We start from the raw sequence: 17187 nt of genomic DNA, 5'->3' as shown, positions 1-17187 counted from the left end.
TTCACTGCTTGACTAAAGGACCTTACATATACAGTTCAAGTCGGAAGTTTACATACACTTGGGTTAGAGTCATTAAAACTAGTTTTTCAACCACCACAAATTTCTTGTTAACAAACTATAGTTTTGGCAAGTCGGTTAGGACATCTACTTTGTGCATGACACAAGTTATTTTTCCAACAATTGTTTACAGACAGATCATTTCACTTATAATTCACTGTATCACAATTCCAGTGGGTCAAAAGTTTACATACACTAAGTTAACTGTGCCTTTAAACTGCTAGAAACATTCCAGAAAATGATGTCATGGCTTTAGAAGCTTCGGATAGGCTAATTGACATAATTTGAGTCAATTGGAGGTGTACCTGTGGATGTACTTCAAGGGTTACATTCAAAACTCAGTGTCTCTTTGCTTGACATCACAAGAAAATCCGCCAAGACCTCAGAAAAAAAAATTGGAGATCTCCACAAGTCTGGTTCATCCTTCGGAGCAATTTCCAAACACCTGAAGGTACCACATTCATCTGTACAAATAATAGTAATTAAGTATAAACACCATGGGACCACGCAGCTGTCATTCCACTCAGGAAGGAGATGCGTTCTGACTCCTAGAGATGAACGTACTTTGGTGCGAAAAGTGCAAATCAATCCCAGAACAACAGCAAAGGACCTTGTGAAGATGCTGGAGAAAACAGGCACAAAATGATCTATATCCACAGTAAAAACAAGTCCTATATCGACATAACCTGAAAGGCAGCTCAGCAAGGAAGAAACCACTGCTCCAAAACCGCCTAAAAAAAGCCAGACTACGGTTTGCAACTGCACATAGGGGCAAATATCATACTTTTTGGAGAAATGTCCTCTGGTCTGATGAAACAAAAATAGAATTGTTTGGCCATAATGACCATCGTTATGTTTGGAGGAAAAAGGGGGAGGCTTGCAAGCCGAATAACACCATCCCAACTGTGTAGCACCAGGGATGGCAGCATCATGTTGTGGGGGTGCTTTGCTGCAGGAGGGACTGGTGCACTTCACAAAATAGATGGCATCATGAAGCAGGAAAATTATGTGGATACATTGAAGCAACATCTCAAGACAATGACCCCAAGCATACTTCCAAAGTTGTGGCAAAATGGCTTAAGGACAACAAAATCAAAGTATTGGAGTGGCCATCACAAAGCCCTGGCCTCAATAATATAGAAGATTTGTGGGCAGAACTGAAAAAGCGTGTGCGAGCAAGGAGGCCAATAAACCTGACTCCGTTACACCAGCTCTGTCAGTAGGAATGGGCCAAAATTCACCCAACTTATTGTGGGAAGCTTGTGGAAGGCTAGCCAAAATGTTGAACAATTTAAAGGCAATGCTACCAAATACTAATTGAGTGTATGTCAACTTCTGACCCACTGGGAATGTGATGAAAGAAAGAAAAGTTGAAATAAATCACTCTCTACTATTATTCTGACATTTCACATTCCTAAAATAAAGTGGTGATCCTAACTGACCTAAGACAGGGAATGTTTACTGGAATTAAATGTCAGGAATTGTGAAAAACTGAGTTTAAATGTATTTGCCTATGGTGTGTAAACTTCCGACTTCAACTGTAAGTATTCAGACCCTTTGCTATGAGACTCGAAATTGAGCTCAGGTGCATCCTGTTTCCATTGAGATGTTTCTACAACTTGATTGTAGTCCACCTGTGGTAAGTTCAATTGATTGGACATGGAAAGGCAAACACCTGTCTACATAAGGTCCCACAGTTGACAGTGGATGTCAGAGCAAAAACCAAGCCATGAGGTCGAAGGAATTGTCCGTAGAGCTCCGAGATAGGATTGTGTTGAAGCACAATTCTGAAATAGAAGTTTGGAACAACCAAGACTCTTCCAAGAGGTTTCCACCTGACCAAACTGAGCAATCGGGGGAGAAAGGCCTTGGTCAGGTAGGTGACCAAGAAACCAATGTTCACTCTGACAGAGCTCCTGAGTTTCTCTGTGGAGATGGGAAAACCTTCCCGAAGGACAACAATCTCTGCAGCAATCCACCAATCAAGCCTTTATGGTAGAGTGGCCAGACGGAAGACCCTCCTCAGCAAAAGGCACATGACAGCCCGCTTGGAGTTTGCCAAAAGGTGCCTAAAGAACCATAAGACCCCAGATTCTCTGGTCTGATGAAACAAAGATTGAACTCTTTGACCTGAATGCCGAGCGCCATGTCTGTTAGAAACCTGGCACCATCCCTACGGTGAGTCGTGGTGGCAGCATCATGCTTTGTGGAAGTTTTACAGGGCAGGAACTAGGAGACTAGTCAGGAAAGATGAATGGAGCAAAGTACAGAGATCCTCAATGAAAACCTACTCCAGAGCGCTCAGGACTTCAGACGGGGGCAAAGGTTCACCTTCCAACAGGACAACGACCCTAAGCACACAGCCAAGACAACGCAGGAGTGGCTTCAGGTCGTCTCTGAATGTCCTTGAGTGGCCCAGCCAGAGGCTGGAGTTGAACCCAATCAAACAACTCTGGAGAGACCTGACAATTGCTGTGCAGCAACGCTCCCCATCCCACCTGAAAGAGCTTGAGGGGATCTGCAGAGAAGAATGGGAGAAACTCCCCAAATACAGGTGTGCCAAGCTTGTAGCGTCATACCCAAGAAGACTCAAGGAGTAATCGTTGCCAAAGGTGCTTCAACATAGTACTGAATAAAGGGTCTGAATACTTATGTAAATGTGATATCAGTTTTTTATTTTTAATAAAATTTCAAAAATGTCTAAACCTGTTTTTGCTTTGTCATTATGGGGGGGGGGGGGGGGGGGGCTATGAAAACAATTTTAGAATAAGGCTGTAACGTAATGAAATGTGGACCAAGTCAAGGGGTCTGAATACTTTCCGAATGCACAGTATATATGGAGACTATTTAATGCCAAAAATAAGGGGTTAAGTACATGTAAAAAAATAAAAATAAAGGACAGACACTTTTTATGGAAAGACTGTTGTTATAATTCCCCTTTGACATTATGGGGTATTGTGGGAGTAAGCCAGTGACAACTATTTAATACATTTTTAAATTCAGGCTGTAACACATGTGGAAAACATTAAGGGGTGTGAATACTTTCTGAAGGCACTGTACTTTGTACCACTGCATCAACTCGATACTGGTACCCTGAGTATATAGCAAAGTTATCGTTACTCATTGTGTATTTATTCCATGTGTTATTTTTCTATTTATTCCTCAAATTATTATTTTAGATTTTTTGACTTTCTATTTTTTTTCTCTCTGCATTGTTGGGAAGGGTACGAAAGTAAGCACTTTGACTGTTAGTCTATACCTGTTGTTTACAAAGCATGTGACAAATATAATTTGATTTGCCATAAAATAAATGTTTAGAATTACAGGAAATTAGCTTGAAAACTGCAAAATTTCTCTCAGTCTCATGACAAAATGTGTACAATCGCAGTAAATTAGCTCAGAGATTCTTGAAAGTCGGAACAATCCTTGTCCGGCAGGAAAACTTTATTTGTATAGTTATTTTGTTGTTGCATTATTTGACCGTAAAATTTACATTTATGGTCATTTTATAAGGAAAAAGATTACTTTATTTAATTTTCAAAATACTTTCAATATTATGAATTTCCATGTCAGCTCCATCCCTGGAAATGCTCTTGTCCGGGGCAACAGATCCCAAAAAGCGTTAAAAAAAATAAAGTTAATTCCAATAATGGATATTAACTGAAAAATGATCTCCTGTAGTTTCTTGCAATAGCTCCCTGTGACTTTATAGAATATTTCTAAAAGACTGTCAACTCTGTCAAATTTGTCTAAAATCATAAATTAATCAGGAATGAGCAGGGTCAGCTATACCATACATGTCATGCAACAAGACCACTCATGGTCTGTAAAGTGTTCTATTTTTGAAAGATTTAAAAACTAACAATACTGGAATCACCAATGGCACAACCATAAACTGTCAACTCCATATGGCTAATAAAGATACAATATGAATTTTGGTTAAAATATGTTACACTTAATTAGGTTTTCCTAAAGCAACCGAAGAAAACATTTCTGTGTATACCACTTCAATTGTTAATTGTTTTTAATAACCTGCCCAGAGACTGCGGTTGAAAACTAGCCGGCTAGCTAAAACCGGCACTTTTACTGGAACGTTGATTACTGTGCAGTCCCTGTAAAAAATAAATAAACTCAAATTAAGAAAAATGAAACAGTTGTCAACTCTGTCAGTGGTGAAAGCTCTGATAGAATGGTTGTTTTTAATTGGGGATATTTAAATGAATAATTCTCCATATTTTACAAATGTTTATATTGAGCTTTTAGTTTTAGAGGCAAAAATGTCTGTTTTGAGTATTGGTTGTCAACTCCGTCACCGATAAGAGTCCATATTTTTTGGTCAATATTCAAAAAAAAAAAAAAAAAAAATGTAATCACGGTTTGTTAACATATGCGTAAACAACTGATGTATTTGGTGTGCTAGACATAAGGGATAACGTTTGCTTTATGTTGTTTACGCTGTTGTTTATGTATGTTCTAAAACTAGAAAAACATGAGCAAATGAAAGATAAGAAAATAAAACTCCTACACCAGCACTGATTAACCAATAAAGTAGATTTGCCATACCCCATAGCAGACTCATTTTCCTTGACTTTGACTCCATCTAGTGGCAAAACCAATTTACTTCCCAGATTGCTGCATTGTGCCACGCTCAACTATGAACGGCACCCTTTTCTCACTGTCCATATAGGATGAGATACTCTCCATCATGGATTCCTAACTATAATGACGCCACATGAACTGAGCTGTTTGCGGGAACTAATTTTAATGAGGTTAAGTTGTTGTCAATGTTGTGAATTCTTCAACCTTTGGCCAGCACTAAGCAGTCATGTCTATGTAGCATGTCAGGTTACACACACAGCCCAATAGGAAGCACCACATGACCCTGGACATTCATTCAAAACAAACTGCCCCTTTGGAACAAAGATTTATTGAAGCGACTTCCCTCTGACCAACCCCTTCATTCCCCAAACTTGAGCTGCCTCTCTTTCTCCTGGAAGTGAAGCTCTTTCGCCCTGTTCTTAAGTTCCTCTGCTTTCTTCTCGTCCTTCTCCGCCCCGTCACCCAGTTTATACATACGACTGGCGTTGGCACAACCCCAGACGTGTCCTAGCTCACAGGCTCTTGTGGCATACCTCAGAGCCAGGCCCATGTCCTTACTCTGCTTCGGGGAGCCCTCGATATACATGGCACTAAGGTTGAAGCAGGAGGGTGCGAACCCCCCTGTACATGCCTTCTCATAGTACTGCCTAGCCACCCCTGGGTCAGGGCCGGATTCCATGGCTCGACCGTCATGGGCGAGGAGACCCACGTTGTGACACGCGTCCACAGACTTCTTACCGCCACTGCTGCAGGCCGTCATGAAGCAGGAGTAGGCCATTTTCAGATTCTCTGCAAATCCCCCTGGTAGAGAGATTTAGAACATGTTGCGCTTGACCACTTGGGGGATGGATTCAGGGTCTCTCTGTCTATTAGTACTTTATCATCCTAATATTTCTAATTAATAAGATGACTTGTCTTAAAACATTTGTCAAGCCAAAGCCATACTCTTTCTCTAATCAAATCTTTAAATATTGTACTTGGCTAGTTGAGAAACGCAAATTGTTTCAGGCTTTGCTGTTGTGATCTGCTAGTGAATAGGATTAAGTTTAGAGTGGTGTAGCTGTGTACCTTTGCCTTGGATATAGTAAGCCCCGAGCTTGTAGCAGCTTTCACCGTGTTTATAGGTCTCACAGTTGTGTTTGAGCACCTGGGCTGTAGACTCAAAGTTTTTCTTCACTCCCTCCATGTAGTCAGCAAGCCTTTGACACCCTGGCAGCAGAATACACGAGGTTAGACACAATAATGAGTTAGACGGTGTGAAGGTTATAGTACTACATGAGGCATAAAGACACCTTAACACCAAGCACAATCAGTGGTTCAGACCCCCAGTTAGGGGACAGCAAATGATGGACCATTTGCTTAACATCACTCCCTTCAGCACTGTATAGGACAGTGCACTTCGCTCCTTACCTTCAGGGTCCTTCTCTCTGTAACACTGGTAGCTGAATTCCACACCTATGTTATCCAAATACTGCTTCACCTCTTTTTCGTCCTCAAAGTTTATGAGTCCAGACATGATTCAAACGGTGCAGTGTCCGAAAAATACACTGTCTTATTAAAAACAACACGTGTTGAAAAGTCCAGAACTTCCTTGTGACCTTGGTGTTGAACTGATGAGGTAACAATTTAAGAAAGAGCTCGTCTGGTCCCGTTGAAAAACAATTTAAACGTATTTAGAGATCACCTTGATAGAGGACAATGTGACGGACATGCAGTGAATTATAATCTATTTTCGTTTGAAATAAATAAAAAAAAGGTAGAGATGCTCATTCCTGCTACTTTCTTCCTGGTTTTGTAATATACACGAAAGGGCTTCCGTAGTCCCGCCCCATCGACCGGTGATGTCCTTCCTGTGTCATTTTTTTTTAACGATCTGTCAACAAAAATAAAGCTACAATCTATCTGCAATGTTAAAGCTGATTTAGCACCCTAAATTTAAAAAATAAAGCTATCGTTAAAAACAAGTATGTGTGTAAATTTAGATTAGTGTCAGCCTTAAGCCTAGGTTAACTAACGGACATGGTTTGAAAATGAAGTCGAAACATTTTCACAACTATATTAATCGTTTTCCAGGAACATCGATTTTCTATCTTAGTTCGGTACCAACAAGTTAGCTAGCTTGTAGCTAACGTTAGAACGCTAGATAGCTAGTTATCACCTTGCAAAAAATAATCCAGCAAGATTAGGCTAGCTAAGTAGCAAGTTAACAAGGCAAACCGAGACGACTCGGCGTAGGTAGAGACCAATAGCGATATTGATCTTTGGTCGGGAGTCAAGCCTGCAATTTCTTGAAAATGGTGAGTTTTGTTTTCGATATCAATGTCTAGCATTCAATTGTCGTGCATTGTCGACAAGGATCAGCAAGGCATCGAACAATGCATACCAGTAGCAAGCTAACTAGTCTTCGTTAGATATCTGCTGAAATTTGATCTACGTCGTTAACTAGTTAAACCTTCTTTTTTTTTTTTTAGCTCAGGAGGATGGATAATTATCTAGCGATCATTGCTCGTTATTTTGGGGTTTGACAACAGCCCACCACTCCAGACATACTCTACCTCCTGGGAGTTATGGGTATCAGGTCTCATTGGCGACCATTTTAACTTTGGCCATATGCTTGGTATGCCATTTGGGAGTGCTGGCATACACTATATATACAAAAGTAAGACACACCTTCAAATTAGTGGATTCGGCTGTTTCAGACACACGTGTATAACATCGAGCACACAGCCATGCAATCTCCATAGACAAATATTGGCCTTACTGAAGAGCTCAGTGACTTTCAACGTGGCACCTTCATAGGATGCCACCTTTTCATCTAGTCAGTTCGTCAAATGTATGCCCTGCCAGAGCTTCCCCGGTCAACTGTAAACAATGGCTCAGTGTACACAAGCTTACAGAACAGAACCACCGAGTGCTGAAGCACGTAGCGAGTAAAAACCGTCTGTCCAATGTCAGCACAATAACGTTTAGTTGGGAGCTTCATGACGAACAGTTATTGTGCAGATGTTGCTTCAAGGTTTCCATGGCCGAGCAGCCACACACAAGCCTATGATCACCATGTGCAATGCCAAGCATTGCCTGGAGGGGTGTTAAGGTCGCCGCCATTGGACTCTAGAGTAGTGGTAACGTGTTCTCTGAATTGATTAATCACACTTCACCATCTGGCAGTCAGACGGACAAATCTGGGTTTGATGGATACCAGGAGAACACTACCCGCCCCAATGCATAGTGCCAACTGTTTAGTTTGGTGGAGGAGGAATAATGGTCTGGGGCTGTTTTTCATGGTTCGGGCTAGGTCTCTTGGTTCCAGTTAAGGGAAATCTTAATGCTACAGCATACATTGTCATTCTAGACGATTCTGTGCTTCATACTTTGTGGCAACAGAGGCCCTTTCCTGTTTCAGCATGACAATGCCCCGTGCACAAAGCACGGTCCATACAGAAGTGATTTGTTGAGATCAGTGTGGTGTGATGTCAACCCCATCGATCACCTTTGGGATGAATTGGAATCCCGACTGCGAGCCAGGCCTAATTGCACAATGTCAGTGCCTGACCTCACTAATGCTGAATGGAAGCAAGTCCCTGCAGTAGTGCTCCAACATCTAGTGGAAAGCCTTCCCAGAAGAGTAGAGGCTGTTACAGCAGCAAAGGGGATCCCAACTCCATATTAATCCCCATGTTTGACAAGCAGTTGTCAATATAGTTTTGGTCATGTAGTGTAAGTGTCTAATGTTGTGTGTGTTCCAGGACGAGGCGTCCCCGGCATCTCTGACAGACCTGTGTCTGTCCTACGTGAGTGGGAACCTGGAGAAGTTCTGTGCGAAGCACGCCGATGGATCTCTTTGTCTCAGAGACTCTTTACTGTTCCCCCAGGAGCTAGCTGACCAGCTGTTAGCTAAGATGGCCACTGAAGGTAAGTGAGCAATGAACATGAAGTAGTCAGTGGTCACAGATCCAAGCTCAGATCCTTACCTTGATTATTAGTACAAAAATACGAAACAGGCCTTTAATTCAGTGTCTAGAGCAGTAATGGGCTATTTCCAGTCATTGGGTGATATTTGTCCCTGTGTGGGTGTTGTTTTCAGGTCTGTTGAATGACAGTACAGTGGGAGTGTTTCGTAGCTGTGAGTACCTACGGCTGCGTCGTGCGTGTATCCGGACTGCTCGTATCTCTGCCGAGGCGTTCCAGAGAGCTCTCTGTCCTCACCGCCTGCTGGAGCTGGACGCTGCCAGGGTCAACGCTGACCTCACCATCTCTGACATACTACAGGGACTGGCCTCCAACAAACACTGCCAGGTAAACATACAGTGCATTCAGAAAGTATTCAGACCCCTTGACTTTTTCCACATTTGGTTACATTACAGCCTTATTCTAAAAGTGATTCAATTGTTTTTTTTCCTCAGCAAACTACACACAATACCCCATAAGGACAAACCAAAAACAGGTTTTTGCACATTTATAAAGTGAAAAAGGAGCATTCAGACCCTTTACTCAATACATTGTTGAAGCACCTTTGGCAGTGATTATAGCCTTGAGTCTTTTTGGTTATGACTCTACAAGCTTGGCACACCTGTATTTGGGGAGTTCTCCCATTCTTCTCTGAAGCTCCTCTTAAGCTCTGTCAGGTTGGATGGAGAGCGTCGCTGCACAGCTATTTTCAGGTCTCCAGAGATGTTCGATCGGATTCAAGTCCGGACTTTGGCTGGGCCAATCAAGGACATTCAGAGACTTGTCCTGAAGCCACTCCTGCATTCTCTTGGCTGTGTGCTTAGGGTCGTTGTCCTGTTGGAAGGTGAACCTTCGCCCCAGTCTGAGGTCCAGAGCACTCTGGAGTAGGTTTTCATCAAGGATCTCTGTACTTTGCTCTGTTCATCTTTTAATCGATCCTGACTAGTCTCCCAGTCCCTTCCTCTGAAAAACATCCCCACAGTATGCTGCTGCCACCACCAGGCTTCACCATAGGGATGGTGCCAGATTTCCTCCAGGCGTGACGCTCAGCTTTTAGGACAAAAAGTTCAATCTTTGTTTCATCAGACCAGATAATCTTGTTTCTCATGATCAGAGTCCTTTAGAGGCCTCTTGGCAAACTCCAAGCGGGCTGTCGTCTTTTACTGAGGAGTGTCTTCCGTTTGACCACACTACCATAAAGGCTTGATTGGTGAAGTGCTGCAGAGATGGGAGAACCTTCCAGAAGGACAACCATCTCCACACAGGAATTCTGGAGCTCTGTCTGAGTGACCATCGGGTTCTTGGTCAGACAGGTGTGTGCCTTTCCAAATCATGTCCAATCAATTGAAATTACCACAGGTGGACTCCAATCAAGTTGTAGAAACATCTCAAGGATGATCAATGGAAACAATGCTCCTGGGCTCAATTTTGAGTCTCATAGCAAAGATTCTCAAAACTTACTTAAATACGTGTATTATTTATATATATTTTTAAAATATAAAATAGGTAAACATTTGCTTTGTCATTCTGGGGTATTGTGTGTAGACTGATGAGGAAAACATTTTATTTGATCAATTTTAGAATAAGGCTGTAACGTAAAAATATTTGGAAAATGTCAAGTGGTCTGAATACTTTCCGAATGCAGTGTACACAGATAAGAGAGCTTCCAGCAGGGACAGACAACCGCAAACACTCTCCCTCCCTCACTCTCCAACTTCTTCCTCCCCACAGGAGAGCTTACAGCGGTTGGTCCTGACAGGTCTAACCATGTCCTCTCTGGAGGAACCATCTCATCACCGCTTCAGCTCTCTGCAGGGGCTCCGCTCCCTCTCCCTGGCCAATGTGGACTTCTACGACGCTGGGCTGGCTGACGTGTGTTCCCTACCCCGCCTGGAGAGCCTGGACCTGTCCAACACCTCAGTAACCAACCTCAGTCCTCTACTGGGCCTCAGGGAGAGGCTGAGGTCACTAACACTACACCAGCTGAAGAGGCTGGAGATGAGCACCGCACAGCTATTGGCCGTCATTGGACAACTGGAGGCACTGCAGGTGGGTGGGGACAACTCTAATGCTCAAGTTCTGTATTCATTTGCTCCACTATAAAAAACATATATATCGCTGAGTGAAGTTTCTTAAACCTTTTTCTAGTTCCGGCACTGTGATTGTTCGCTATCCCTGACGTTTACTTGTGGTGCTCGAATAGTGTTATTTCTGATACTCATGCTTTTGTGGATGTGTGAAAACCTACATATGCAGCACCTGGACATCAGTGATGATAAACAGTTCACATCAGACGTGGCTCGTCAGTTGCTGGGCGAACCTGGGATCCTGCCTGCTCTGGTCTCTCTGGATGTGTCTGGACGCAAACAGGTACTGGAGACAGAGTATGAGTGGAGTTGGCTCGAGTTGTGAGTGTGTGTATTGCAGCTGAGTGTGTAGAGTGTTTACCTGGTGTGTGTGTGTTATGCCAGGTGACAGATGCAGCAGTCAAGGCGTTTGTAGAGGAACGTCCAGGGATGACCTTTGTTGGTCTGCTGGCTACAGATGCTGGCTTCTCTGACTTCCTCAATGGAGAGGGCATCCTCAAGGTGGGTTTCACTGTTTTTCTTCTCTGTCTTTGTAGAGGAAGCAGCAATACTGACTGAGCACCACGCTATGTATGTGTCCTCTGTTTGGCAGGTGACAGGAGAGGCCAATGAGACTCAGATCTGTGAGTCGCTGCTTCGCTACAGTGAGAGAGACGGCTTTGTCAGAGAGGCTCTGTTTCATCTGTTCAGTCTCACTCACGTCATGGAGAAACCACGGCCTGACATACTCAAGGTACACACACATTGTGTAATGTCTACTCTACCCTTCACCTCAAAATACATCTTACAACAGCATGGCTCTGTGTCCACATTTTTATAAAGTAATGAGTCACTCCCTCTTCTTCCTCGATTCTTCTGTCTCTAGTTGGTAATACTGGGGATGAAGAACCATCCTGCCACCCTGAACGTCCAGTTGGCAGCCAGTGCGTGTGTGTTTAACCTGACCAAGCAGGACCTGGCAGCGGGCATGCCTGTTAGACTGCTTGGCACAGTCACTCAACTACTGCTGGAGGCCATGAGGACCTTCCCTAACCACCAACAGGTACACACACACTCTCACCTTCTCCTCCATATTGTTTACACATATCCAGGTTCGTCCCATCTGTAAACACAGACTGGCTAGGAGCTGTTTCTGGACCAGGCTTGAGTGGGGTTTTTGTTTTGGCTCTAACCACCATCTTGGATCCTTTTTCTCCAGTTGCAAAAGAATTGCCTTCTCTCTCTGTGCAGTGACCGCATACTGCAGGAGGTCCCCTTCAACAGGTATATATACACATTGAATGACTTTGACACTGATGTATTCATCCTTTAAGATTGTGTCTCATGAGAGACGTAGTATGTACAATGCATGTATCCTTTGTACTGTGTATGTGTGTGGTCTATAATCCAGGTTTGAGGCTGCTAAGCTGGTGATGCAGTGGCTATGTAACCATGAGGACCAGAACATGCAGAGGATGGCTGTGGCTATCATTTCTATACTGGCTGCCAAGGTAGGGGTGTGTGTGTGTGTGCCTACATGTCTGAGTGTGTGTCAAATATGGTATTAGAAATGTGTTTGAGGTTTGGTCTTTGCTGATGTGTGTGTTTTCCTATACAGTTATCTACAGAGCAGACAGCCCAGCTGGGAGCAGAGCTGTTCATAGTGAAGGTGAGACTGTTCAAACATCCTCCATTCACACAGCTGGCCATTGGCACATGCCTTCCCAATCAAAAGAATCGCTGTCTGCAGTGTTTAAAAATAAATACAGTAATTGTCACAATCTCTCTGTCTATCCCCCCCCTTTCTCTTTCCCTCTTTCTCTCTCTCTGCAGCAACTCCTCCACATTGTGCGTCAGAAGGCGACTCAGGGCGGGGTGGATGCCACCCTCAAGTTCACACTGAGCGCGCTCTGGAACCTCACCGACGAATCACCAACCACCTGCCGCCATTTTATAGAGAACCAGGGACTGGAGCTGTTCATTAAAGTTCTGGAGGTAGTACACACTCACAGACCCTAGAGCTGTTCATCAAAGTGCTAGTTACAACACTCTCTCTCTGACGTTCTTACTGCCTGAAGTGCAAGTTGACTCACTCACGCCTCTTTATTGTCCCCTGTCTTTCTCTCTGTAGTCGTTCCCCTCGGAGTCTTCCATCCAGCAGAAGGTGTTGGGGCTGCTGGTGAGTCATAGTGAACCGTTGACTGACAGTGTATTTATTCTGCTGGTCAGTAACCCTGGTTTGTGGTCGTAGGGGCTAGACGTAGTGAATTCAGCAGAGACAAACTACTGATGAAACCGATTTGTTTTATGTTTGAATCATCCCATTTGAAGTGGTGGAAGAGCTGACTGTGTGGCTCTGTCTCGCTCCAGAACAACATAGCAGAGGTTGGGGAGCTGCATGAGGAGCTGATGGTTCAGGGCTTTCTGGATCACATCTGCTCCCTGCTCCACAGCCCTGAGGTGGAGGTGTCCTACTTCGCTGCTGGGATACTGGCCCACCTCACCTCCAGAGGAAAGGCTGCATGGACACTCAGTATCACACTGAGGTCTGACCTGCTAGAACAACTGGTACGTGGGGGAGGTCTGTGAGTTGTTATACCACCTGTGTGTGTGTAATAATTGTCTCGTGTTCTGTGTCTCTCCTCCAGCACTCTGCCATCCTGAAGTGGCAGACCCCAGAGTGTGAGATGGTGGCTTACAGGTAAGACCTCCATGCACACACACACAAGGAGAGGAAGCCACTGTAAACTATTAAGATGCAGCCTGAGTATTAATGATCTCCTCCCCCCTCTGTAGGTCCTTTAACCCTTTTTTCCCCCTGTTGGAGTGTTTCCACACCCCAGGAGTCCAGCTGTGGGCAGCCTGGGCCATGCAGCATGTCTGCAGCAAGAACGGTGAAACACACACACTCCATATAGAGCTTAATAGTTTTCTACCTGTCCTACGTTTCTGTATATTCTGCTCTGTGCGTCATCAATGTGAGTGTACTCTCTCTGGACTCCTGCAGCCCCTCGGTACTGCAGTATGCTGCTGGAGGAGGGAGGTCTGCAGCAGCTGGAAAAGGTCCAGACACACCCCGACACACACGCAGATGTCATGCGATTGACTGATGGCATCCTGGAGAGCCTGCAGCGCCACCAGGCTCGCACCGGCCAGACCACACAAACACCCCCCCACACACACAAAGGTGAGACACACACACAGTGATTTCTGGTGTGTGTAATTTCAAAACATGTTAAAAGTCAATAAAACTGCTCTGTCTTTCTCCTCCAGAGAGTGATACACCCTGATCAGAACCCATTCCACCTGTAATGTCAAGACAAGTCCAGGAAGAGGTGTCCAGGAAGAGTCCAGGAAGAGGTGTGTGTGTGTGTTCACACATGTTCATTAAGCCTGTCGCATGCTTCCCAGTCGAAACAGTTTGCGCCAAATTTTTACTTTTCTGATTATATTGGAGTTCGCAGGTTTTTTTTCCAGTTGTTCGCGTACCAAATGTGTTCTTGAGGCAAGCCAAAGTCAACAGTACTACGGGATTCTTCATTGAAGTGTTTGTCATTCAGTGAACCTAGTTTTTTCACTTGAGAAATACTGCACCAAATTTATCAAAATGATTTACAGATTCCTTGATTCTTCGTAGATTAATTCTGACTATTGAGCAGGTGGCTATGTTGCTACGGCGTTTCAAGAGGGAGAAGCGGTAATATTGCATTTTCTTTTCTCATTTTTCAAGCAAAGGTCTTAAGGGAGTATGCGAGGCACAGACGTTTGCTTCGCCTAGCCGAGTTCTACTTGGCGTAAACCAAACCTAGTATGTGGTTGCCTTTAAACTGGGGTGAGGAAAGACACCCTGTCACAAGGTGGTGCTGTAAAGTGAATGAGAGAACAGAAACTACGCATTTCTTTGCACACATACCTTGCTGTTATTTATTTTCTTGTTTGGTTCAAAAGCAACAGTATGACTAAGTGTGCTACTGTTGGGATAAGGAAATTATGATTAATTTAACTAAAGAAAAATAAACCTTAAGACAAGCATGAGTTGTTGGTTAACAGCGTCCATAGCATGAATAGAAAACCAGTTGAACTATATGGTTTAACTGTTTCTTTCCTGTTGGACTCTGAAAGGGCCGAATCCTTATTTAAGAATCCTGCACGCATCTTGGAAGAGTCACACTAATCGACATCAATTAACACCATTGACATCGATTCATGGTTGGAGTTCTGCAGGCGCACCAAGTTTGGATTCGGCCCCTAAAGGGCACTACATACCCTACGCAAACAGCGATGGGGCGTCGTATACGGGCCATTCCCAAATTGGATCCGCACAAAAGTATGTAGAAGTACCTAGAAAACGACGCTGTTGCTGCGTTTGCGTAAAGTGTGTAGCAGCCTTAAAGCTCAGTTCTGGGGTTGAGAGTCCAGCCCCTCTGGCTGATTAGCTAATATATGCACATGATGGTGTGATTTCCCAGCATGCTCAAGTTTGTCTGAATGATCTTTTGATTCGCCCAGTTTGTAGCAGGACTATTCAAATCCAGACATGGAGGTCCACAATACAGTCCCTCGTTATTTTCTCTGTGGTAGTTTAATTGATTATTATAAATGTATGAATTAATTTATGGATACATTTTTTGCCACAGTGTATACTCACCAGGGGTTGCAGGTCTGAATCAGTCCCTGATTAGAGGGTTAGGATGAAAACCAGCACGATTGTGGACCTCCAGGACAAGATTTGAGTTCTCCTGGTTTATAAAAATGATGTTAATAGTAATGTTGTTTCCCTTGTGGACAAAAATGGCAATAAATATACTGGTCAACATTAAGACAAGAGTACATATACAACTTTGCACAGTAGGAAGAAAACGTATTTTCTTGAGTTCTATGTGCTTCCATGGTTGCTGGTCTGTCTGCATGCTTGCGTATTTGGATCAGTGTATAGGTGAGTGTGTGTTTGATGCTAGGGGGGAGTGTTTGTACTGACATGGCCCACATGACTCACAGCGCAGGGAGAGCTGTGACTTCCCTGGTCTGGAAAGGAGGCCGTTCGTTAATGCAATATTCACTCAGAAATTGTGTGACGGGTTTTATGGTTTCTCAATGTTTTTGTTTTTTTTCCCTCTGGGTTTGAGACCTCGTTTGGATTTGAAAATCCAACTGTTGTAGTTGAAGGGGGTGACGCTCGGGGGCTGTGCATCTGGGTGTTTGAGTGAGAAAGAGGAGAACCAACCAGTAAAATCACAGCCCCCTTCATTATCGACGCATTGTGCCATCAACCTCAAAGAGCCATTCCAGACTCTGAAGTCAAGAGGACTTAGAGTTAAGTGCTAGCCACTATAGCCAGACAAGTGTTTGTAGTTTCTCATCTCCCATATTCAAGTACAGTCTTTAACGATTGGTTTAAAGTGTTGGAAACAATATAATATGTGTTGTTGTTTATTTCAAAAGGAGGTACTTAAGAAAACGTAGGAGGCAAAACTGAGTTGAGAATTCTGCGATTAAGGGGAGAGGCAGCGAGAGTAGCGCAATCCCAAAAAGACGCCTATCCCAGGGGTGTTGAACTCATTTTGCCCCGGGGCTGCATTCGCTTTTTGAGGGCCGCACTAAAAATGTTATTTCCTTGCCGTCAAAATGACAAAATTGTCAATCTGCAACGGTCTGTACATTGCACCCTCCTGAGCATGAGCCTGGTTGTGACTAATAATGATATATGCTACTGATCTCGTCTTCATTCTCTATGCAATGGCGGCTGAAACTACATTTCATGCCTGCTGGCAATCTCCACATGCTTGATTTCAAATCAGCCTACACATTGTATGTGCATGCTACCACTGCATGGGTCAAAGTATCTCTTCTCTATGGCATCAAGAGAAATGCACAGAACAAACTGAACTGTAAACTAAAGTCAGTATTTTCTACATTTATACTGATAGAATATTACATTTGAGTTGTCCTCTCACTATGATTGAAGCTGTGGGAAAGTTTAGTCTTGTCTGTGCATTCCCCTAATGTGCCAGTTTCCTCTTTCTGTATGGGTATTTCATGAAACTGGGAGTGGGGTGGCTCTAAAGGGAATGCCATTTTGCTGCTGAGGGTCATTTTTTCATGTTTCTGAAATAAAGAATGTACACCCCCATCGGCTGTAAACTGGCAGTCTGTTTTACTTTTTTAAAAGCCATCCTTGATCCATATGCTAAAATATATTACAACTGCAGTTTAAAAAACAAACACACGGCTGTGTTACTCTCCATTGTAGAGTGGGGGTCTCTTCTCTATAAAGGCAGCCATGCCCTCGTGTCAGGATCAGCTGGAGAAAGAGACATGATATACCACTACAGTTTGACCACGGACAATGCACATGGGCATTTTACCAGTTGATCTCTTACCCTGGCTTAGCACATCCTCTCTGGCCATCCCTGATGTGACGTCCACCTGAGAGATACAGACCCACACAGACAGGTTACAGACATAACTGCCACTAGCACATAGAGATAATGAACAGGGTGTGAGAGCTGGGATGTGT

The 17187-nt window shown here is 43.8% G+C and overlaps 2 protein-coding genes across 2 annotated transcripts; one reads left to right on the top strand and one right to left on the bottom strand.

Annotated features, from left to right (window-relative positions):
• Window positions 1-4800: 4800 nt before the first annotated feature.
• Window positions 4801-6501, bottom strand: LOC110524493 (cytochrome c oxidase assembly factor 7). The gene is made up of 3 exons (XM_021604201.2): window positions 6067-6501; window positions 5725-5865; window positions 4801-5457 (listed from the first exon to the last, which is right to left on the bottom strand). The coding sequence occupies exons 1-3, from the start codon at window positions 6170-6172 to the stop codon at window positions 5015-5017; spliced, it is 690 nt and encodes a 229-aa protein (XP_021459876.1). The 5' UTR covers window positions 6173-6501; the 3' UTR covers window positions 4801-5014.
• Window positions 6502-6519: 18 nt separating this feature from the next.
• Window positions 6520-16811, top strand: zyg11 (zyg-11 homolog (C. elegans)). The gene is made up of 18 exons (XM_021604200.2): window positions 6520-6953; window positions 8403-8568; window positions 8741-8952; window positions 10336-10653; window positions 10861-10974; window positions 11076-11192; window positions 11284-11424; window positions 11557-11733; window positions 11890-11954; window positions 12082-12181; window positions 12289-12339; window positions 12504-12665; window positions 12802-12849; window positions 13041-13238; window positions 13319-13371; window positions 13467-13564; window positions 13678-13857; window positions 13944-16811. Exons 1-18 carry the CDS (start codon window positions 6951-6953, stop codon window positions 13958-13960), a joined length of 2220 nt encoding a protein of 739 aa, XP_021459875.1. The 5' UTR covers window positions 6520-6950; the 3' UTR covers window positions 13961-16811.
• The last annotated feature ends 376 nt before the right edge of the window (window positions 16812-17187 follow it).

The sequence above is a fragment of the Oncorhynchus mykiss genome, chromosome 5, assembly GCF_013265735.2.
Source record: "Oncorhynchus mykiss isolate Arlee chromosome 5, USDA_OmykA_1.1, whole genome shotgun sequence".
NCBI classification, from domain to species: Eukaryota; Metazoa; Chordata; class Actinopteri; order Salmoniformes; family Salmonidae; genus Oncorhynchus; species Oncorhynchus mykiss.
This window is presented reverse-complemented; position numbering and strand designations above follow the sequence as displayed.

What these genes read in the sequence shown, in the direction of transcription:
- zyg11 (XM_021604200.2), top strand. An exon ending in TGTTCATTAAAGTTCTGGAG is followed by an intron (nt 12,666 to 12,801) that starts GTAGTACACACT and finishes TTCTCTCTGTAG; the next exon opens with TCGTTCCCCTCGGAGTCTTC. An exon ending in CTGACCTGCTAGAACAACTG is followed by an intron (nt 13,239 to 13,318) that starts GTACGTGGGGGA and finishes TCTCTCCTCCAG; the next exon opens with CACTCTGCCATCCTGAAGTG.
- LOC110524493 (XM_021604201.2), bottom strand. Translation starts at nt 6,172, where the DNA reads ATGTCTGGACTCATAAACTTTGAGGACGAAAAAGAGGTGAAGCAGTAT. An exon ending in CAGAGAGAAGGACCCTGAAG is followed by an intron (nt 5,866 to 6,066) that starts GTAAGGAGCGAA and finishes TTCTGCTGCCAG; the next exon opens with GGTGTCAAAGGCTTGCTGAC. An exon ending in TTACTATATCCAAGGCAAAG is followed by an intron (nt 5,458 to 5,724) that starts GTACACAGCTAC and finishes TCTCTCTACCAG; the next exon opens with GGGGATTTGCAGAGAATCTG.